Source organism: Haliaeetus albicilla, chromosome 24, assembly GCF_947461875.1.
Source record: "Haliaeetus albicilla chromosome 24, bHalAlb1.1, whole genome shotgun sequence".
NCBI lineage: Eukaryota > Metazoa > Chordata > Aves > Accipitriformes > Accipitridae > Haliaeetus > Haliaeetus albicilla.
Window position 1 is genome coordinate 7,878,568 of NC_091506.1, and position 24,638 is coordinate 7,903,205.

Genomic DNA, 24,638 nt, shown 5'->3' on the forward strand with positions numbered 1-24,638 from the left:
CTGCCACTGGAAACAGTAACCTAGTGGGAATGAAACCAGTGTTTCTTTCCACTTTGAATTCTGGGAAACTGTTATTTTGACCACTTTTGTATTTTCCAGTTAATTGTTTTTAGTGTGAGATGCCTGAAGCTAAGTAGATGTGCTCACACAAGAGAGGCCTCACTTGCCAAAAAAGCCTATATTTCCTTTCCTACCAAACCAGAATCTGTGAAACGTCGTTCTGGAGGTGCCAATTTTGGGTGTTTTCAGAACTGAACTGGTGCTTTGGCTCCCTTTTTGTTTGCGTTGTGAAGATCTAGCTGAAGCTGTCCCTGTCCGTGGCAGGGAAGTTGGAACTAGATAATCTTTAGGGTCCCTTCCAACCCAAACCATTCTATGATTCTACGATCTGACCTGGGTATTGGTAGTCTTTCATAAGCCACTGCTTTCAGATTAGTGTGTTAATTCTTATTTGTGCAGTATGAATTTTCTAAGGATTGTAAGAAGGGGAGAGATATAAGGCACGTGGGCAGAAGGGCTTGACCGGACTGAGCTTGGAAACTTAGGAACCAGTGGCCAGGATCGGGGTAACCCGGCAAGCTAAGGCGTGATGTGAAAAGACACCATCAGAGCTATGTCTGATTTCTGCAGAAATGTCATGTTCCTGCAGAATGTCTTCATTTTGACAAATGCCATTTTGTGATCAAAAGCATTCCATGGAAAATGTCTAACCCACTGTACACTGGAGTCGAGCTTTTCTCTCTTTATTCCGATATTCTATTTTTCACCAAAAGAGACCATGTCCTTTTGATTCTGTCACAGAACTCCTCTGCTTTAAATTTAAAGGAGCCATTTGTATGCTGTTTCTTTGTAATTAAAATTCTTATCCCCCAAAATGTGTTTTCCATTAAAAATTCCTGCCCTGCACTAATAAATCTAAATCTTGTAGCTATTGTCTGTGGAAATATATATTTTGCTATATGCCACATATAAACATTTATTTCCTGTTTGAGAAAATGTGGTTTTTACCATCTGTAATATTCATATTTGTTTCTTGGGGGGAAAAGTTAGGGTGACAGAAACATGATACAGGCACTCCTAAACACATTAGGAAAACAAGACCTTGTGGCCGAGGCAAACAAGATGTTTGTTACAGAGTCTAGTAAGCTTTTTCATGTACATTATTATTTTTTTTATTGCCAAACTCGCTTTATATGAGGTATTAAATTTATGTTGGAGACCAAAGCTATTCAAGTTCATTTGGGTTTTGTTTTTGAATGTGAGTTTTTTTCTATGTTTTTAGCTCCTGTCATTGACTGGCCTTTAACATGGAGGTTACAGAAGAGAAAGGGTTGCTCTACATGGAAGAGACAGTCCTGAGAATCAGAACATTTTTGTTTTACATGACTGTATGTGGAATACCTAACAGCAATGTTGCCCTTGTTCACTTTACTTTAGCTGACCGTTTGAGTTTTGCCAATAAGATATGGTAGTACTTTATTAAAACTCATAACAAACTGGCCTGCCGTAGTTCTTGCTTGCCTCAGCCAACTCATTTATTCTGTCAGTGCTTTAAAATCTTATTTTAGAATTTCATTTCCATTTCCTGCACAAAAGGCAGGCCCACAATGCTGTGTATTGAATCGCTTTTACAACAGGACTGGCACATTAACGCTTTCCTTTTACCAGTGAGGTTTCCTGAACTTGCATAGGTTCTTGGTCAACTGAGGAATTGAAAAGATGTAGCTCATTGCATCATTTTACTCTGAACTCTTTTAAATTGCTATTGGATCTCCCATTCTTCCAGATCTTTTACCTGCCTGTTCAGCACTGTCTTTCTAAATTAGATTTTCAGGTAATAGCTCCGGACATTATGGAACTAGTTTGAATCGATTTCTCTTTAAACTTGAACATGTTTTTTCAAGAAAAACATTCAATCTTGATGTAACATTTTCCAGGGATGGAGAATATCCTCCAACTATCAGAGCACACTTCCAATAGTAGATTAAAAATAAACCAAAAATATTTGCAGTTAGAACAACTAACTAGAGCTAGTCCAGTTTCTTAGATCTTGTTTTCCCTTTGTCTGCAACATGAAATTAAAAAAAGCTGCAGTCACTTTCCCTATAACCCAGGTTGGTTTTTTAACCAGTGTGACCTTCTTACTCAATTTTTGTGGCTTCTTGTGCCTCTTGTAAAGTGTGCTTCAACAGCTCCCAACTGTTACACACATTTTTCAGTTTAAATGTTTTTTCCCCAACAGATTTAGCTCATAATTATTTTCAGCTTTGAGAGCCTGACTTTCTAAATCACAAAGCGTTGTTGCCTGTGTGCTTTCTTTATGTACTGTAAGTGGTTTGGTGTGTCTTCTGTATGTCCACAAATGTTTGATTATATATTTAAAAAAAAAAAAGCAGGTCCATCTCAGGTTAAGCTTAGTTTTGTGCTCTTTGAAAATAATGTAGTACAAATAGGACCTTTACTTGCTATGGCGAGACTACAGCAAGTCTTTTTTCTGGTTTTGTTTCGTGGCAAATCTTGTTTCTGGGAAATTGCTAGAACAGGTTGGAAAATTAACCTGTAGTGCTCTGTAAATGAATATATTAGAGAGAAGAAAAAAAAAATCTTTGATAAGATACTGGTGCACCTGAGTGTGCATCATCCAGCCGTACAAGAAAATGGACTGTCAGTTGGCACGTGCTTTGGACAGAGCTTCAAACTGACGCATCGTACGATTTTTAGGGGGTTTCTTCCAAGAAGGCAAACTTTTTCTATCTGATAGAGATACTTGTGAGGAAAAAAATAATTAAATAAGCAGCAAAAAAAAATTGTAGTGTTCTGACAATGTCTGCATTTAGTGTGTGTTTATGGCCTGACCATCACAGGTTCTCAGCATTAGATTTTATGTATTCAATACCTCTGGAAATCAGGCTGTTAATATTGACATATGCCCGGGAGCCAGTAAGGGCAGAGTGAAAAACTATAATGCTGTGATTAGTATTCAGAGGTGACCTGGCTGGGCAATGGGAGTTTGTCCCTCCAGCAATCAAGGAAGAACAAGCTTGACTGCTGAAGGAGTTTGAGGTCAAGTTTAAAAAAAGCACCAAAACCCACTACCCATGCTTAAGTTACAGAGAAGAGCAAGCAAAAAATCAAAGAATATGAATAGCTACTCAGAATTCCCCAATACTGGCATATGTGTCACTTTTTTCCATTTTTCTGGAAGAATTAAATGCTGTATTTGGGGAATGGGTTTCAGATTTTGCAAATATTTTCCTAGTGCCATTCTAGGAAACGAGATTGTTGGCATATTGTTATGTGGGGCTTGTTCTGCTAAAGCATTGTAATGCCGTCTGTTTCTCAAGCTGATTTGGCTTTTACAGCTCAAATACTGTATCCTACTTTTAGAACATATGGTAACTCCTTTCAGGAGACATACAGAGATATGCATCTAATTTCCAGAAACGGGTCGTTGCCTTTGAGTGAAAGACTGTAAGTGCTTTTCATCTTGATTTTCCTGTTCTTACTATTCTATCTAGACTTTCTTCATCACCCACTGCCCTGCTTCTGCTGCCTCTCGTAAGCCCTCCTTGCATCCCAGAAAAGGAAAGGCTTGCTGGCAGCTTTGAGTCAGAGCAAAGGAAAAGAAACAACGCTCCCTTATCCAGGTTGCTTCACGCAACATAGTTTTATAGAGTAGGTGTCAGTGACAAATGCTGTTATGTGGCTCCCATGCAGACTGCTTTCCTGATGAAGTATTACCGGAAGGTTGGGTTGCTCACGTAGCCCGCTCTGTGTTCATTGATGGAAACGCTTAGCGCAGACGGGGCGTGAGCCACTCAGCCTGAATCTTTCAGAGCCGCTCATGGAAAGAGACTGCATCCCATGCCACTCTTACAATGATTTCATTCTGCATTCACTTCGGATGTGTAGGAGGTTTTTTCTTTTCTTTCCTTTTTTTTTTTTAAAGCCTACGTGGCAACATCAACGATTCTTGCCACTAATGACCGCTTCGTACTCCTCATTGCTCTTCCTTGCTGGAATACGCAGTGCGAAAAGCCCCAACACAGCAGTGTCTTTGTGTGCAAGACAAAATGCCTTCCTTGGAGAAATGTCTCTGCTTCCCTAAGTTCACCTCTGGGTCTGGCTTTCTGGAAGGTTTTGCAGAGCTCATGCTTTGCTCTGGGCACTTGGTTTAAGGTCACCGCCAAGAGGACATGACTTTAATGTTACCGCTTGATTGTCAGCCAGTTAACTTAAGCCTCTAGTTCAACACTGATCTGGCCACCGAACTGTCTAAATTATTCAGTGTGATGCTAATCCAGATTTCACTGAAAACAAGTCTAGAGGATGTTGTGTTACTTTGTTCTTTGCACACCTACCTCTCCGAGGTTTCCTGTGAAAACCTTATAGTGCGTGTGGCTATTAAGCAGTATCATGGTTTATTTTGGAAAATTTTCATTTTAGTAGGAAAATATTCTGTATTTGTGATCCCAACAGGTCCCTTCTCTCCCCTTGGCTTACCTTGCTCTCTACTGTCATTTCCAGAGACCACCTGAGAGTCTGGGCTCTCTCCTTCTTGTGTGTCTGTGGAATCTTCAAAGTGAAAAAGCAAAACAAAAACCTGAGGCAAGAGCAGGCAGCTTGCAGCATGTCTTGAAAATAGCATGAGGAAAGAAAAGAGGACTCCTATGAGTCAATAGCAGAGTAGTAGCGGTTAATCGCCAGCTTTTAGTTAGTTGGGTTCATGATTAACTGTGCTATAGCCAAGAAGCACCCTGGCTGGCTCTGCATCTGCCAGCACCTATATGGATGCAGTAAAGCCATGTTTCTGAAGCTCTGTGCCTGACCAGTTCAAATGTGTTTTAGAGGTATCTATGGCCAACAGTTGTTAATACAGTTAATGCTGACCTTTCTTTTCTCTCCTCTGTTTATCATATCTTCTTGTTGTTTGAGCTGCATGTTTTAAGTTAGCCTATTTTTGCTTCACATGCATTAGATTTTGCCTCCTCCTAGACTTTCCTGGGGCAGGTACAGTTGCCACTTTCTCTAGAGAAATGCCATGCTTTATTCAGCGTCATGGTGCTATAGGGTCTGTAGGGACACAAAAGATATCACATGCTTTAAGAAGAGAGGAGCAGAAAATGTCCTCATACTCTTCCTCATGCCTTTACTTTAAGGTGGGATCCCTCTGCATGGAAACCTGCTGCAGCCTGCAGCAAAGCTGTGGCAAAGATCAACAGAATCAGGTTTTTCCCTCGTGTGGACACAGCTTTAGCAACCCCCAGCAATTTGTGTCACCCGTCAACACTGTGGACGCTTGCTCTGCTCAGACGCAGAAGGGATCCAGGACTGTAGATGCAGTCTATGCTCTTAAAAAATTCAAATTGGGAAAGACAATAATGAAATAGTTCTTTCTTGATGTAGAAAGATCTGATTTCTCCCGTCATTCCTGCAGTAGCTCTCTCATGACTGAACTATGCCTATCCAAGCTCTCCTTTGAATCCCCACAAAAAGAGTGCTTGAATTGGCAAGTGTTTTAATATTGTAGTGGCTTAAAACTTCAGGATGTATTTGCCTGCAATGATGTAGTGAGACTTACTTTCTCCATTTTTTCTTGTTCTTTGAGAGCATTGTCAATGTTAGCCAGACCTATAGGACATCCTGCTGTCAAACTACGTCTAGGATGTGATAGTAATCAATAGCTTTCCTGCAGTCACCATCCATGACAGACCATGCTCCCCTTCTTGGGATGCCATCGTGGCTGCATGGCCTCTCTCTCCCTGCGGTCAGGGTTGTCCTAGGCTGCAAAGATGTTGGAGGGTGAAGGAAGGTTTCTTCGTCAGGAGTTCAAGAAATTTAAGGCTGAAACTTGAGGGGACCAGAAGCTTGAAAAGGCCAAAGGGGGAGAAAGGCTGGGCTTTTTGCTGCATTTTCTGGTATTGCTGATCTGAATTCAGCTAGGGGCAACAGAAGTGTCAAATACACAAGCGTTCAAAATTTTCAGGCCTGGTATATAAATGATAATATTTTTGCTTTTCAACCTCCAAGCTTGAACGCTGTGGTTTTTTTGGCACTTCTCAGCTGAAAGACTATTTGTTTAAATTTACAGTAGAAATATGAATCACTATTAATGCACAGAAAATAAGGTGGAGCACCCTGTGAATACAGTAGATTAGGTTAGGTGCTCATAGAATAGTTTCACTGGGGATTTATGATCTGTTAAGTGCATTTTTGTAGCAGCAAATGCTGAATTACCACTTCAGTGCTGGTTCATTCACCCATGGAGATTGAGAGCGATACCAGAAGGTACTGTGCCAAGAAAGCTCTTGCTGCTCCTGATTCTGAACATGACCTGAAAGTTTTGAGTGAATAAGTCTCCTTCAGATTCACAACTTACACCTAAAATAATATTTTAAGAAGTTCTGTTAGTAATAAAGTAACAAGTGTTATTCATTCTCCAGACAGGAATTACTAGCTTCACTGAAGTGTTCTCTGCAGATTCAGCAGCTAGGCTGCTGCTGAAGTCTTAACCATGCTCCATCAAAGTTGAGTTTTATTGCTGTGGAGGTAGTTCATCCTGTAACTTTGTGCAATACTTTATAGCATAACCCTCCAGCTTATCATAATTTCCTTCCACTGGAAGGATTTTGCAATGGATGTGGCTTTGTTGTTCTGAGCGGGTTTTAAAGCATAAAAATTGGAAAGTATTTTATGTTTTACTTCAGGAAGGTAGATAAAGGATGGGCAGTCATTTTGCTTTGATTGTGGTATGGATTTGTTAGAATAATGGAAATGTGTAGGCTCTGATCTGAGCAGTTCATCTACCTAGAGTCTGGATATAGCAGGCTGGTACAAATTAAAGTAATACACTGATTGGGGCTGGATGTAGCATTTCCAACAAAGATCCAGTTTGTACCCTCAGACCAATAGATTTTGTCAATAGAGACTGTCCAAATTGGTATGGAAGCAATTGTTGACAATAACAGATGAGGCTATTGAAGCATTTATGGGGAACATCCAAACATCTGGACTTTATGGGACTGGTTTGTACCCAGCAATAAAAGTTCATTGGTGGTTTTTGTTTGTTTGTTTTTAATAGAGGAATAAAGAGAAGGAAATAGAATTGGAATCAAATCAGGTGTCTGCTGAGCCATGTTAATTGTTAAGCTGAACTCCCATGGCAATGTTTAAATATCTTTTTAGTACACCGAGCCATAAAAGGTTTTTAAGTTTACTTGTGTTAGGAAAATGTGGTAGCAATTAATTTACCAACATGTTGGGGGCTTATAAGGTGCCTTCATTTCGTGGGTGGCTGGAAGATAGAGAACACGCTTAGATTATATTGAATTTAAGAAGCCACGTGAATACTTAAGGGCTTTTAAACTGGATGTTTTTGCTTTGTGATCTTATTTGAACTCTGGCCAACCATGATGAATGTTTTCTGTCTTACTATATATATATATATATTCTTGTGTCTTTGACCTCACATGAGACATGACATAGCAAATGTAGGTACTGGACTTTATTTACTTATTTACTTAGTAGTTAAAACAAGAAAGCAAACAAAACCATGATGTATTTCACCTCTTCTTCCCAGCACTGCCTTGACAAATGGCTGTTGGAACAGTGTTAAACTGTGACCTTAAAGCCACAGGCGTAATGAAACTGCGATCTGGCAGATGTGACAGACTCATCTTACATAAATCACTCTCTTTTGTCACTGCTGGCATATGGCCAATGAATCTTCTAATTATTGAATGGCTTTTATAGCCCCATTATTTATAATCACTTTTGGACAGCAGCTGGAAGACAAGGATGGGACAGAATGAAATGATATAGCACAAACTATTATCATTTGTGTAACAACTGCTGGGATTAGGAATATTTGATGATGATGTGGTTACCAGCACAGTCTTGTTAAATGATAAAAATCCACTCAGCCTTCATTTTGTCTTCGAAGATGGGCTGCTGCCTACTGGACCCTGCCATGAAAATTATTACATTAATTGATCCAGAAATAGAATATGAATCTCTTGAGACATTAACAAAATATATGTGTGAGTATCAGGGCCACCTTTACGCGAGGACTTGAGGAAAATCCATTGCAAGTATTAGTAAGACACAGCGGTGATGCCCTGGCACTACTCTTGTGCCAAGTGCTGTATGGAAAAGTTTTAAGAAGTGGCTTCTGCTTCCCCGGAGCCCTGTCTACACCCCACTTTTTAGTAAGAATTTAACAACAGATAGAGAAGTTGTCTTTAGTTACTTTATTAATATTTTAACATTTCTTTTAAAAAAACTAGGTGGTGGTTTGTTTGTTTTTTTAAGGGAGCTGATGGGTTTATAACCAGCTTAAGTTAATACCCTTTATAATTAAGGGGAGCTATTTTGGCTCTAATTATAGATGAATTTGTGTTGAGTCCTGTCTGCTGGGTAGAGCAGCAGCCTTGGAGAAAGGAGCAGAACTGAAGTCACCCAGTCTGTAAATCCAGTCAACTGAGATGGCAAGTCCCCTCGCTGGTTTAGAAAATCTGAGCTGCAGGTTCTCTTCTCATGCCTCTAAAATAGTGTGGGGTTTTGAGGGGGTTTTGTGTGTTTTGTTTTGGGTTTTTGTTGTTGGTCCCCCCCTGCCCCCTTATCTGCAGTTCTGCGTTTTGTAGCACAGAAATAAACCCCTGTCAACCGTGATAACTTATTAATGTTTGTTAAATACCTTCAGATAGAGATCTTCAGATGAAAGACAGTATGTTATAATCAGGGGTTTATACTGCAAATCCAACATGTGCAATCTTTGTGTCTTTAAAAAACTGAATCCTTTCCTCTCAATGTAGACATCAGGGCGGCGAGAGAGTCTTAATCCAGATGACTCTATTGCACTTTTATCCCTTTAGCAAGGCCTTTAACCTTTCATTGCTTCATGGCCTTGTTGTTTTGAAATGGTCTTTGTCTGCCCACAGAGAATCCCTCTGCTAAAGGCGCCTTTAAACGGAGATCCCAACAAGGGAACGGGGATTCTGCTGCAGCTCAGGAATGGAAAATGGATTTTTCCAGTTCAGATGCTATCAGTCACTGTGAATGTAGCAATTGGTAGCCTTCCCAAAGAAGGGTAAAGCAAAAATATATACTAGTGTAAACCTGCTTATAGGAGTGTAATAAGTCAGAGACCACTGTGTCCTAGGCCTGACCCTGACCCATCTTTTGCACAAGCATCTATAGGCTCTGTCAGAGTATAGCTATTTGTCAGGATTATCTAGGACCATCTCAAAACATAAATGGGATAAAACAGCTGCAGTAATTAATATAAACATAAACTATAAAATGATAGCTTCCAAATGCATAAAACATGAGTTCAAAATACATCTTCAGAAGATACATATTGCACAGTGCTGGCATGGACTATCTACCAGCTGGCAGGAAGGTGCTGTCAGCCCTGTGATGTTCATGCTCAGCTTTTTGTTGGAAAAAAAATATCAGATTTTGCTTGGTCATTTATGCAGTCTGCTCTCCTTATTGGAAGCCCGTTTGTTAATAAGGCAAGAGGCTTTCAGCCCCCCAGGACTGCACTGCTGCTCACTGGTGATAGTGCTCTCAAAGAGATGGATGTTTTTATGCAGCAAAGACAGCGTTAGATGATCTTGTATGCAGCTTTCTTCCTGCAGAAACTGGAAATTGTAGCAATAAGCGTCAGAGCATAATTCAAAGCATAGTTTCTCTAGTGACTTTAATATTAGGTAACTGTTGGAGGACAAATGTGTGACAGGGTTGTGGGTTTGAAAGAAGTGCGTTTAGAAACAGTGAATATTTTTCATTACTCACAAAAACATCTAGGTTACGTATTTATCTACACAAAATTGACAAGCACGGTTTATTGTTTCTCAGAAAACTATGTCAGTAATTCCCCCCCCCCCCAAATGTTTTGTTTTCCTCTCGGGGTTTGTTCTTGCTACTAAAATATTGTTGTTATGATGTAATCGTTTGGGAAGACAATTGACGTACTCTAAAATGCAGTATAATAATTAAGAATAATTGAGAAAACCAGCCATTCAGTGAGTTACTCTTTGTTTCGTTCAAAGGTACAGAAGGATTCAGATAGTAAGATGAAAACATCTCAGATTTGGAGTAGTACTGTGGGGAGAGCAGCAGTGGAAAGTTGGTTCTCTGACTATCTTCACATAAAGAAAGGCATTGGTTTTGTTGAGCGGGGGAAAAAAACCGAGGAAACTGTTGCAACAACAAAAAGCAATCTTTGAATGTGTTTTCCTTCTAAAACTTTAAAATACAAATTTTGGTGAGTTTAGTAGAGAAGAATTTCTTTTTTGCAGTTTTTTTTTAATGTCTGATTTTCTAAAGCTGGATATATCAGCCTAATTTTGATTACAGAAATAACAAGGTGATTTTTCTGTGTGCAAATAAATGCATTTCCAACATATCCTGGCCAGCAGGAAGGAAGAGCTGAGCACTCCCTCTTAAGACCTATATCCTCTGTTTTGGAAACTGCTGTTTCTGGGTTGCATCTTTTGTTCCTCCGCTATTATCACCATCGGATCTCTTTACATGCTTTTAGCAGAGAAGAAAAGAAAGGATTTCAAAAGAGGAAATGTAAGTTCCAATCTCCTTGAGAACAGAGGAGTATTTTGAAGGGTAGTGGTACACTTCTAGTTAACACAGCTCATCTCTAAGGAAACTGGAGCCAGGTATTTTCTTGAGCACTCTACAAAGGGAAGACTTTTGCATAAAATCAGGTGGATGTGGGTACCTGCCCTTCCACCCAGCCTGGTGCTGGTTGGTGTAGCAACAGAAGCCAGTCAGAGGGTGAGACTTGTTTTCAGAGGGAGCATGCACAAGGAAGGGGTGCCCCTGAGGATCAGAAAGAATTTTACTACTACCATTTGCACACAGGACATTGCTGTAATGTCACTGGCATGTATTTCAGATTCTCAGGAATTGCTGATGCATACATTTTGGCCTCAAAAAGAATTTATTAGAGTTTATGAACTTGCATCTAGCACTAGAATCCACTAAGTAATGCCAATATCAAGCACGCGTCCTCTCAAGCCTGAGGAGATTTTTGGAAAAGAAAATCAGAGTGGAGTGAAATATTTCAAATGGTAGAGTCCAACATGTTCCAGGGTGGGTCCTTTTGGGAGCTTTCTACATGGAGTTAGTTTCTCTGTTAGCTCATTTTCTTCTTCCCTGCTTTGGAGTGAGTAGCATGGGGTGAGCCTGCTTTTGTCTACAGCTGTGGTCTCAGTGGCTGCTGAGCCAAGACCGCCAGGGCTGCAAGAAACCTTTATTTCCATGAAGAATTTTCTAGAATTTAGCAAAAAAAATGTGGCTTTGAAAGCTCTCCCCCTCCCCCCTTTTTTTCCTCCCCGTTTAAAATAAATGTAATAGAAATGAGCATCACTGTGAGGTCCCTGAGGGGACAATGATGTGAGTGTAAGTATTGCTATAGCCCCTATTTTTGTAACTGCCATCTTGGCTAGTGCATCAGTGACTCAGCTGGGAAATCCCAGCTACTGCATAAACCAAATAACCAAACTTTCCAGTGGGGGCTGTAGTAGACTGAGATGCTAGATGGAATGGGCACAGAGGGAAGCTAAAAGCAGATATCATCAGTAAATTGCATATTTTCTGTGGTCAAACAAGCCCTAGCTCAGCAGAGCTTTTTCACCTCTAGACATTATTGAGACATAAATCATTGAATCATGAATCAGACAGTATTTCAGGAGAAAGCCTACGTTGTATGATACATGCAGTTGAGTGCACTAAATTTCTTCACTGGAATAAGCATTGTGTCCAAACTGCTTGTCATGTTTGTTCTTTTTGCTATGAGAAACCACCTTGTCTTACTATCTGTTGTGCAAAGAAAAATACAGACTGTTTAGTTAAAAGATAAAGAAATGCTTTATTATTTCAGCAGGTGCTCTTTTTTTGTGCCCAGTCTCCCTCTGGAGGACTGGAATAAAATGATGTAGTATGAAATCAAACATCTGGAGTTTGGAAGGTCAGCTCTGATATTGGAAAACTGTAGCCCACAGGTCTGTCAAGCCCTCCAAGTGCCTCCTATGTGGGAAACCATTTCTATAGTATAATAACTGGAGAACATTTGTTAGAAAATGGGTTGATAATCCGCTCTTGGAGTGAGGAGTGTTGCTGGGGTAACTCAGGGAAGTGTGTTGAGCCAGTTTTATCTGCCTTAATTTCAGTTTTGTTGTTTGAGCCATTTCTGTAATGAGCATCTTGGTCTTTAAAAGTTTTCCTTCTTTTAATAGCTGGGCCTGCTGCCTAAGCCTTCCTTTCTTCAGTAAGAAATTTAATTAAAAAAAAAAAAAAAAAAGCTGGAGAACCTAAATACAGATCACCTATTTATTTTTTAGAATTTCACTTAGTATTTCAGTCTAGGGGTTTTTTGTGTTTAGCTTTGTTTTTTTAAACTAACGTTTCCATTAAAATGTTGCAGGACTGCATTATGCAGATAGGCTGTTCCTGCCCATGGTCATTTAACAGTCTGCACTCTTTTTCTCATTTGCCTGGTACCACTGCTGCCTCCCAGACGCACTGTCCAACTGCAATCCATTGCAGTATTATTATTCTTGATTTGCTCTGCAGTGATTCCTAGAGGCTCTAGCCAGGAATTTGCAACTGTGATGTGTCAACAAGTATTGAGATAATCTCTGCTTTACATATTCACAATCCAAAAATTCATAATGCAAATTATAAAAGACCATAGAAACAGCTACAGCGGTTCAGCCCAAGGTCCATGTAGCCCAGCATTCTGGCTCAAGCTGTGGCCATAAATAAGATGCCTAGTAAAGGAAAGGAAAAGAGCAAGATACTTGATATTCCCCCACTTCTTTTCCCAGGTCTCCCAGCCACCAGCAGTTCATGTTCAGCTCAAGGGATTTGCTACACCCTCTTTTGCAACCCCCAGTGCCTCTGTCTTCCAAATGTTTTTCCAGTTTCCCCTTGAAGCTCCTCAATAAGCTTCTTGCAGCCACAGTGTTCTCCAGCAAGGAGACCTGCCACAACCTGTGTGAACTACTGCCACTGTTGCATTGTTCTGAACCAAGCTCCCGTTAGCTTTTGTCTCCTCGTCCTTGTGTTGGGAGAGGCAGGGAGCAGCCAGTCGGAGACCGATGTCTGCAACAGGCTGCAGCATCCCAGCCTGCTCTCTTGGTCCTTGTATGGCAGCTCCTCCAGACTTTGATCATCCTGGTTGTGTTTCTCTGAGGCTTTTCCAGTGGTTTTTTTTTTTTCTTTTCTTTTTAGAACAGAAGAGTTTCTATCCCTGTTTGCTGTATGTTCTTGGGTTGTTTTTGCTCTTCAGTCAAATTAATGTCAATGTTATTCCAAACTTGAAAATAATTCATTTCTGGGAAAAGACTTCATTAAGTTGCTCCAGTTCATGTTCTGCTACAAGAAAGGCTTTGGTGTTTAGCAACTAGCAATGTTCATTAACAACTACGTTTCTTTTTCTTTGTTTAGATTTTTTGTTGTTGTTCTTTGTTTGTTTGTTGTTGTTTTGTTTCCAACTCATTTATCTTTATTCTCACACACTTCTGAAAGTATTCAAAACTGAATGGGGACATAAACAGATTTAAGTGAAAAGTGTTGGATATTATTCTGTTGTTTTTAAGGACTTTGGGTGCTCTTAACTCCTTCAATCAATTCTTTTCTAACTCCTGCTTTGCGCCGAGGTAGATACCAGTGAAAGTATAGCACTTGTTTGATTTTGTGCCATGTTCAGCTATATTAGTACCTCCAATGGGAGCATCCTTTGCCTTCTGTCTGTCTGCCCAGGTCACCCTCCAATGAGTTGCAAAAGCAATACTCTACCTTTATTATTTTTCTTCTTTTTCACATCATCTGTCTTTCTCCGTTTGCTCAGACAAATAAGTGATAAAAGGGAATGATGATCTGTTTAACACCACAGGAAGAAAGATGCATTATGAGACAAGAGAGACCTCTTGTTTACAGCGAGTTATTTTTGGTAATTAGCCATTTGTAGAGGAAGATGAGCCTCCGCTCGTAAAGTCAGCATGCCATAATTTAGGGGACTCTGAATAGAAGTCTAACATTTGCCTGAATTGGAAATGTTAATTGTGTGCATTTAGAAATAAATAAATGGCTGTTTTTTCTTTGCAGGAAGCAGACTGAACAAAGACCTGAGACATTATCTCAACCAGAGGTTTCAGAAAGGATCACCGGATCACGATCTGCAGCAGACTATTAGAGATAACCTTTATCGCCATGCTGTGCCTTGTAAGTAACAAAACATTGACCTGGTGGATTACATGTAGTAGATTTTTTTTTTTTTTTTTTTTTTTTTTTTTTTTTTTTTTTTTTTTTTTTGACGCAGCCTTCACGTGGTGGTGTGCACAGCTCTGGAGGAGACTCAGTTTTCAGCTTGGGCAGACTTCCATGTGTGGCAGCAGATAGGGTTCAGGTAGGGATGAAAAGGAGAACAGTTCATCCCTGAGCTCTGCTTTTTTGATTACCTTTTTGAAACAGTTGATAGTTTGATGCAAGCCTGTGAAGGTTGCTTTGGAGGGAAAACCCTTGAAAAACCAGCCATGAAGTGAGTGCTTGCCTTAGAAATAGTCTTCATTAACATAATTATGGTGAATGTTCTTCTACTGGTTTGAAACTTATGAATAAAAAAACCTGCTTTTATTTTTATTTCCTTAGCAGAACTTTATTTCTGATGCTTATTTAACTTGTGAAATTGAACAGCGTTTTATGGCTGGGTGCCATTGTAGCAGGCAACTGCCACTGTTGCAAGGTCATGCTCAATTCAAGTAGGAGATAAGCAGCAAGAGTTAGTGAAGCTGAGAAAGAAATGCTCTCTTTCACTCAAAAAAAACAACCAGGAGGAAAACTGAGAAGTTTGGAGGGTGGTAATCTTTAGAAGATCAGAATCTTTACTCAAAATTAGACTGTCCTTGGCATTTTGGGAAGATGTATGAAGAGTGGAGAATGATACTACTTCATTGCACCTCTGTTTGGCATTCTCCAGCTGCCAGGAGAGGCTATTCTAAAGAAAGGTTTTTCTGCTTAACTTTGAGCTGTGGGAATAATGGTATGCCTTTTGGATCAGGCTGGGATAAGAACTAGTAGACATCTTAGTTACAGAGTACTGAGATAAGCAGCAAAATATTTTGAAGTTTGCTATCTCAACATAAATCAGAGGTTGTTTATCCTGGTAGACTTATATAAATATTGAATAATGAAGTTGCTATTCAAAAATTGGTATTTGCCAATAAATATCACATAATGGTATGTGGCGTAATAGCCATTTTCAGTCTAAGTGTTGCATGCAGGAGAACTGTGTAGGACCATGGTTAAAATTGTGTGGTAACGCTGACAAATGTTGATTCTTCAAATGGCAGATGCTGTATATCACCATTGAGTTTATTCTCATTTTATCAGTGGAAAGCATGGACGAAATTACATTTAAACTGCTGTGCACGGACATAAAGAATAAATATGGATTATTATTTTGTATTGAACACTTCCATTTTCCATTTTGTCAACGTGAAATATGATTAGTTTTCAATCATCCAACTTGCCAGGCTGCAGGTTTTTAAAGCGTACTGCGAAAAGTGCCTTCTAGGAGAGCACGTGCAATGTTAGGCTCGAGAGATGCAATGTCGTGATGCTAATGTCCTTCTGCCTATGTGTTATATTCCAATTTCTAAAGCAGCAAATAAAGCAAGTGAGTGTAAGTTCTGTGGAAGCATTTTGTGCGTTACCAAGGTTACGTTTTGAAATGCTTTCCATTGATTCTTTTCTCTGATTTATTGAACTTGATGGTGAGCTAAACTGCTTGGACTCACTAAAGACTTTTAATTTAAAATTAAGAGGAGTGAAAGTGATTCCTGCCTTTTAGAAATAGCTGGGGGAAATATAGGTTGTTGATGTATTAATAAGAACATCAGTGCTTATGTTCCATTTCTGAAACAAATGGAAAATCTGAGAAGTGGAGTTAGTGATTGTGTGTCTCCATACTTTCTGAGTTGTAAAGCAGGTAGCATTTAATTTTTAATTCATGTGCTGTGGGGATGGTATTAGTGGTAGCTTTTAAGAATGGTGCTAATATTCATACGTGAATTTGAATGAGAGTGCTGCATGCACGGTTGGTTGGGATGCTTTACAGGTCTGGAGATTAATCTAGCTGTACACTCATATTTTTATTCCTTGGTACACGTGACCAGTAAATCCAGAGTCCTGGACCAATCTCTAGTACTAATGGATTATGAAGTCTTGTATTTTGAAAATGGAATTCTCTGCTGATTATGTGGTAAACACAAACAAGAACACAAGGTCACTTGGAGTGAGCACGCTTGGCCTGACAGCTGCTTTTTGTTGCACTAAAATAAGGGCTGAATGAAGTGATAATTAGTAAATGCAAAATGGAGAAAGGCGATGTTAACCAGTTCTTCCCCAGAAATTCTAGTAAGAATCCCATGTGGTTTAGCTCTGACTAGTTTGGTACAGGCGGTGAGAAAACCTGGAGGGCTTCTGTTTCCCACACAGTTGCGTGCTTGTCTGACTCGGGAACTGAGTGAAGACACGGCTCTAGCCTTTTGTAGAAGATAGAGGTCAAGCAGAGGGGAGGAAAGATGCAGAAAGTTTGACTTGACCTCGTTATTTCATATGATAATGACACACTGCTTAAGCATCATTTAGATTTTTACTTTAGGAGAGTTGGTTAAGAATTTGCTTTATTTTCTGGTGAACAATTGAGAGTAAGGGAGTGGGATGAAGTCAGCTCCCAAAGGGGATATAAGCATTGCCTAAATGGGTGACACAGAGATGGTTTTCTGAGAGACCGGAGGTCTTCTTCCCTAAACGTGGGAGCTATCATAAAGAAATGAGACCTTGAAATGGACACAAAAGTGAAGTATTATTGAAAGAAGCAGATGAACCACATGGTTATTTTTGCAAGCTGAAGTCCTCCCCTGCTCCTCAGTGCCCTCTGCCCTTCCAGCACGCTTCCTCCAAGTCTTCATACCCTCAGCTCTCTGCTCCCCATGGAGCTGATTTTTTCTGCAAAGATCTGTAGTAAACAACAGCTGTGACAAGCTTTCAGGTGGCCTTCAAGTTTGGCTGTCATGCTGTTGTGAGTGCTCTGCTATTACTATCACACCAAACCCACGGGTTTATTTACGGACCCAAAGCATTCTCCTCTGGTTTTTACAACTTCAGCATCCTAATCTAGGACTGAGCCAGGGTAAGGAAGAGAGGCAGGACGCCTTATTTATGCATTTGGATGGTGCATAAGTGCTAAGGAAGCCATGCATTTGCAATGTACAAATCTTTGAAAGAGTTAGTGCAGTTCAGCCACTGAACTAGCTTTTATTTCAGCTGAACCAACTGTGTGTTGAAATTTCCTTTACTTTCTTTCTGATGCTCTCATTTCACTGTTAGCTTCACATGCTGGGTCAGAGACTTTAAGAGTATTTTTGTCTTCTGCTTAAGAAAAATCAGCACCTTAAACTTGAGCAAAAGTTATTCTCTTTACACGTTCAGATAAATAACTATTCTCATTCCTAGCATGTACGATCCACTGTCAAAACTAGAAAAAAGCCTCAAATACATCATCCAGATTAGCAAGATGTTGGTCCAGTCTCAAGCTATCCCCTTTGCCTCGTTTTGTTTTGAAGCACCACATTTTTCCTGTTTTCTGATGCGCCTAATGAAGATCACCAGAAATAATGCTCTATTTGTGGGCTAGTTAATGGCTCCATTGAGCTTGGAGTAGACACGGAATTGGCAACAATTTCGTGATTACTGATTGGCCATGACTGTACCAGAAGTGCTTTGACTGATACAGAGACTTTGCCCACAGCTTATTTCTAGTGTGGATTTCACTTATTCCAGCTCAATTTTGCCAGCCTAAACACTTAAGAGCAAAAGGGCAGGTTTACCCACTGTGTGAGGCATCTTGCTGAGGCACCTTGTGGCATGTCTGAGTCCACCTCTGGTAACAGAACTTGATGTGACTTGCATTACGTCTGATTTGAGGTGAGGCTGAGAGTCCGTGATGTAGAGTGTGTTGACATCCTGGCATTAGGTTTCACAGAGTGTTTCTTAGGACCAGAACTCCACTAAACAGGATTGGTGTATGTGAAGATTTACTTACTGGAAAATATGATTAGTTGGAAGTACGTGTAAGAATATATCCATTAAATAGGTGTTTCCAAGTAGCCTTACCTTGGGATATCTGTACAATAATGTTAATTGAGAAAGACATACAATAGCAACTTTAACATTACAGTGCAGCAACATGTCTAAACCACCGTTCATGGAAGGTTGAACAGACAGGATTTTCTTCCTCATTTTGAAATGATGGTAGAGGGCATCTGTTTAAAATAAACAAGCAGTACTGGCCATTTGTCCTAGTTGCTTATTCTCAAAAACCTGACAGCATTTTTCTTTTCACAGTGTATTGAGAAGAATCAGAGAGATGATGTTATTTCCATAAAGCTTATCTCGGCATGTGTTTTTTTTTTCCTTTGAGCACGTTTATTTGATTCTCCACTTGTTTGAGTCCTGTGTGACATGCAGAGGCAGCTATGGTGGATCTGGCATCTGCAAAACAGTGTACCTGGTGCAGGCGTGACTGAAATAACAGATCAGTTGTCCCTTCCCTATTCATGTATATTCTGCATTTGTCTTATTTTGGTACTGTGCAATTCCTTTCTTTGCCAGGCTGCAGTCTTACGAAGGAAAACTCTGGAAAATGCAAGGTCTTTTTGATGGCAGATGAAACAGGGACAATGTAATGGCTAGCCTAGAGTTAAGTCTTAGATGTCAGGCTAGACACTCTGTGGCAATTTTTTTTTTTCTTCCTCTTCTTCCCAAAATTGGCTTTTAAAACCTCAGGAGGTCATCATTCAACAGTTTATTCACTTTCCCAAAACAAGTACATGCCCTGGGATTAATTGGCTGGAGAGTTTAATGTTAGAGATTTACCACTTTCATTTCTGCTGTCTGTTCTGTCACCTTCCCAGAGTTTGATCTGTTCCTCTGTCTTCAATTACAGAACAGTAGCTCCAATTGTTGTGGTTAGTCTTCCAGGGGAACGTGGAGCAAAATGGAAAGAAATGGATGAAAATCAATAGTGTAAGTAAGTGTTGAGTGATCTGTAAGGAGGCTTAGAAAAAGACAGCGACACCCAGGCACCGGACTGGCCTGAGCTCTCTCATATTTCAGTGGGAAATTTGAGAATAAGTTTCTTTATTCCAAGCGATCTGCTGGTGCAGAGGAAAAGTCTCCTTTCTGAGGAAAACCAATAATATTGAATATGGAAACTTCACAGTATTTATAGGACAAACTTTAGTCAGTGGATGTAGAAGAGCACATTGAATCTTACTATTTGCATTAAATGTTTTCATAGGTAATTGAACTACCAAAGGGTAGTTTAGTTGCTCCAGGAGTTGGATAAGCTGCTACGTGCATAACCACCATCATTTACAGTGAATGGAGGACCAGAGAGACTAAATGGGCTGGGGGGTGATGAACCTGCTGTCAAACATACAGATTTAGGTGATTTCCCAGGATAGCTTTTAAAGTCCTGTAGCACTGGGTTCCCCATAAGTATTTCTGAACTTCAGAATGAATTGATAGAAAGGATATGCAAAGCAGCTTACAGAAGGTTCTTTTCTTTAGAATATTGAGTATAATAGTGTATCAGTATACTGGGAAAAATGGTTGAAGTGAAGCAGAAAGACCTTTATGTTACAAATGCATGTGTTTTTACATGTGGGGATATTTGCGTCACAATTTTGAAGTTATTTTTAGTTACAAATTTTTATTAAGGATAAACATAATCACTGACAGTGTACATTATTTTTCTTCACAGGCAATAAATCATCAGTTTATGTACACAAATGTTCTTTGTATTCTCAAAAGCTTTCCAGACCTGCAGCCGTATTTATTATCCAAGTACCTTTTGTTGCTGTTCCCTTCCTAGAGGTGTAATTCTGCTTTTGTAATGAGAAAAAGTTGCAGTGTCTATGAAATATTCATTTGAAGGCCCACACTGATAAGGTGATGAACAGCAAGCTGATCCTTTTTTTAACACATGAAAAATAATTAATTGTTTACAAGATTTATGTTAGGAAAAAGTTTTAAATATTTTAAAAACAGTGTCCTTATCACTAGGGTGCAACATACAGGTACCAGCAGTATTTAAAGATAATTTTTCTCAAGAACATTTTCTTGTGAGCTAATCTAACTCTGAAGAATATGAGACATATTTTCCATGCCAGCTAATGTAGACACATTTACTTTTTCCCGTATTTTCAGCAGGGGCTGTATCCTGAATGTAACCAGTGCATTTAGAAAATCCTTGTAGCTGTGTTACCAGGAGTGCTGAATTGCAGTGGAGTCCCCTGCAGTTTTCAGGGATATAATTATTTCACATATTAGTGAACCAGATGTGTTTTCACTTTTGAGAGAGAAAAATGCCCTGCTTTGAGCAACAGGGCCAATATTTCTGTAGTTTAGTGCCTTTCTATAGCCAGTAATTTCTGTTTAATCTAGGAGACTTCAGACCTTCTTTCCATCTGGTCTGTCCTTTCAGATCAATAGTGCATTTTGTGCCAGTGGAACTATTTGGTGTATATATATATATATATATATATTTTTTTTTTAACATTTGGAAATAAAAACACTTATGATGGCAAATATTGCTCCATCTGCTTACCCATTTGTGAGGAATAGCTTTTTTGTATTTCACTGTACACCCAGTTGAAATTGCATGAGGCACCAGAGAACAGTACAAAGCAGAAGAGCTCAGCCTTATAGGCTCTCCCATGCCACTTGCCAAAGGAGATTTGGGTAAGAAGTGTGGGAAGAGATTACACGGCTAGTTTTCTTTGTTTTCTTTGTTAGACCCTAGTGTACTTAATTTTGCGTTTTTTCATTGCGGTTGCTTTGTACTATGGCAAAGCATCTGCGAGTGGGTATTTAGGTAGTGCAAACAATGTCTGTGCATATGTTTTAAAACATAAAGGTTTCTAAGGTTGTGAGTCTCTGGGAAAGCAGAGGGTAAATCAGAGCTGAGAGCAGGTACTGCTGTTTGGAGGTTGAAGGGTTGGAGATTAAATACCCCACATTATTTACTTCAAAACTGGCTCTGTCCTGCCGTAGTTTTTCATATGATCTCCCAGGCTCCTGATTAGATCTTTTGTGATGGCTGCAGTAACCCAGCTTTTGATTTCATAGAGGCAGTTTGATTTCTTTTCAACTACCACCATGTATCTGTTCAAGGTTTACAGTGTATTGATTATGCTACAAGCCAAGAGAATGAGTGGTCCAGGCAAAAGGAACAGTTTAGAATGAGGAAAAATTAAATGTATAGCTGTTCTTTAACTTGTTCTTCAACTCACATTTACATTTGGGATTCACATTTGGTATTCCAGAATTAACTCCCTCTAGAAAGCACCCATTGCTCTGTGTAAGTGCGTTTGTGCTTCGATGTGTTGATTTGCATGTTGGTTTCACAGTTACAGAAATCCTGTGCTTCCTTCATCAAAGATGTCAGTACTGAAAAGAGGACATCTGAAAATCTTGTTTATATGATATTATTCTGGTCCAGTGTGGTACCTGCAATGTAGTGTGGGCAAAACCAGTGGCATTGCAGAGGAGGAAACGCCTGCGTGATTCCCAGTCACATATATTGTTATTCAGTCTCTGAGCCCAGGAGGGCAATGGCAGATGCAAGGTCCTGATGGTTTGATGGGGATGCAGACTTGCTACATTTCATCTTCAAACAATTACCCTTTTTTTAACATTACCATGCTTCTTCACATAAAGCGTGCTGTATTTGTCCTCTAAATCCTTTCTCTCTTTATTTCAGCAGAGAGGAGATTAGCCGTGTAATCATTTATAAAGCTGTTTAGATTCTGCTAGCTGGTTTTCTTTGGGGAGAGTCATATCCAGTACCTTTACTAGGAATAACTCTGTAAATTAATCTTCATTGATTTCCTTCTCCCCCACCCCCAGTGAATAAGAAAGTAGAACAAATAAAACAAATGTTTCTAGTTCTGCCCCTATTGAAGGAGAAATACATCTTTTCTATTAGTCATAACAGTCTAGATGTATCCTTTTTTTTATAATGTCCTCTTGAATAATTAGAGCTTTGAGTTATGAAGTCAAGATTCCTGAGTCATTGCCAGAACAGATTTGTTTAAGGGGGACACTAGTTCCCTGAATTCCTTTTAAAGGGCTTCATAATGTCCCAGGCTGCTCTTAATTACTGATTTAAGAGAGAATACATCTGTTTCACTGAGGATTGTGAAAATTATTATTTAAATGGAAATGTTTAATAAATGGCTCCTTGAAAGGCTAATGTATCTTCAAAATGAGACGTGTACCATGGAGTAATCAGGTGGGTAGTGATCTAGCAGTTCGACTTGCAGGGTCTTTTTGGAGCTGAAGGTGGAGAAAAACATCAAAGACCCTTGGAAGCATCATCTGCTATTGAATTATATTTCCTACTTCATCATTCATTCACTACCTGCACTTTTTCTTTAAACTTCAGGTTTAATACTTCATTTACCAGGTGAAAAAACAGTAAACAAATGTTGATGTTGGTGAAAGGAGGTCTGTAGGAAGAAGCAGTATCCCTTATTAGATAAATTGATAATACTTCATTTTTACCTCAGACCATTATGGCAACTCAAATACTGCCACTACAGTATGGAATTTTTTCTACCAAATTTCAAGCTACTTAATGGGAAATTGTCATATGCTAAAAATGTGCAGGTAATCTTTGCTGTATTAGGGATTTGAACTGGAGAACCTCAGAACTGAGGGGCTACGGCAGGTGACAGGGGAAGGAGGAACTCCAAATTAAGAAGCTGCTACTTATAGCAAGCTCTTCCTTGAATACGTGAGGAGATGGATAATTATAAACGCAGCATTACCATCTCCTACTGTTCACAGGTCTTGAATTAGTAATAAAAAATGTGAAACTGGATATTTTGACTCTTTTCATTTCCTGTTAGTTTCTGAGCCCTTACTGCCATCTTTGTTCGTGGTTTTCTAGGGTGTGGGGGTTTTGGTGTTGTTTTTTTTTTTTTTGTTCAGAGGGGGCTAATACATGAGAGCTGAAAATGTATTTGAATAGTGAGGTTATTTTCAGCTCTCCTAAATCCAGGTATGTAAGGTTTTGGGAAGAGCAGCAAGTGTTGTAAGAGGTGTGTCAAGGTTTAACCCCAGCTGGCAGCTAAGCACCACACAGCTGCTTGCTTCCTCTGCCCCTGCTGGGATGGGGGAGAGAATTGAGGGGGGAAAGGTACAGTTCGTGGGTTGAGATAAAGATAGTTTAATAGGGCAAGCAAAAGACACACACACGCACAAGCAAAGCAAAGCAAAACAAGGAGTTCATTCACCGCTTCCCATGGGCAGGCAGGTGTTCAGCCATCTCCAGGAACGCAGGGCTCCATCACGCCTAACCGTGACTTGGGAAGACAAACACCGTCACTCCGAACGTCCCCCCTTCCTTCTTCTTCCCCAGCTTTGTATGCTGAGCATGATGCCATATGGTCTGGAATATCCCTTGGGTCAGTTGGGGTCAGCTGTCCCGGCTGTGTCCCCTCCCAACTCCTTGTGCCCCCCCAGCCTCCTCGCTGGTGGGGTGGGGGGAGAAGCAGAAAAGCCCTTGGCTCTGGGTAAGCACTGCTCAGCAGTAACTGAAACATCTCTGAATTATCAACACTGTTTTCAACACAAATCCAAAACAGAGCCCTGAAAACTAGCTGCTATGAAGAAAATTAACTCTATCCCAGCCAAAACCAGCACAGTGTGCAAGAGAGTTGAGGAAAACCCAGCAGGACACTAAGTGGCAGTGCAGAAGTAGGAAGGCTGGACTAAGCAGTGGGGCAGAGCTGGACCCAGTTCTTTCAGGAATGTAAACATTCCACAATGCTCATAAAGATCTTTCCCATTTTTGCATTCCTGTAATTTTAAATATATAGTTTGCTATCTCACTTAGCTGTCTGCAATCCTCTGCAAAACACCCGGTGTTTTCTAGAAGGGAACAGCTGATGAGATGCGATAGTGCTGCTCCTGTGTAACTAACCACACTGGAGAATCACATTGACAGGCATTCTGTAAATTGCCCACATTATAGAACATTGATGATACCATTAAAATGGTAAATTTAATATTATAGTACTATTAGATTTCTCCCTCATTAACTCTGATCTGATAAACAACCTCCGGCATATTTTGAAGCTAATAGTCACCTTACAATCACTACTGCTCCTCTCTATCTGGCATTTCAAGCTCCTATAGATTTATAGTTCTTCTGTTATCTAATCTGTACTTACACCTTTATTTTTTCTTTGAACTTGTGCTTACAAGCAGCCCCTTTCCTAGAGGGCCCTGGGCATGCAATTAACACTTCACAGCAAGAATAAAGTCATCCTAAATTCCATTCCTGAGATTTAGGGCAAAATTGGCTTTAGAGAATAGAATGAACCCAATGTTCAGGCAAGCACGATGCAGATCTCCGGAGGTGTTTCAGTGCTGGGCCCTTTATAAGGGTTGGTACAGGGTAACGCTAGTAGCAGTTGGTGTGTTCTTGGCTTTTGCAAACAGGTATCAGGGCAGCCTCTGCAAAACCTTGCTGGAGATGT

The 24,638-nt window shown here is 39.9% G+C and overlaps 1 protein-coding gene across 27 annotated transcripts in view; it reads left to right on the plus strand.

The window, feature by feature from the left end:
• The window catches only part of MAGI1 (membrane associated guanylate kinase, WW and PDZ domain containing 1), a 356,106-nt gene that overhangs the window by 166,956 nt on the left and 164,512 nt on the right, over positions 1-24,638 (plus strand). For all 27 annotated transcript variants that reach the window (XM_069811929.1, XM_069811927.1, XM_069811928.1 and 24 more), the window contains exon 2: positions 14,131-14,247. In XM_069811929.1, coding sequence (XP_069668030.1) covers positions 14,131-14,247 — 117 coding nt within the window. The remainder of the gene's footprint in view (positions 1-14,130; positions 14,248-24,638) is intronic.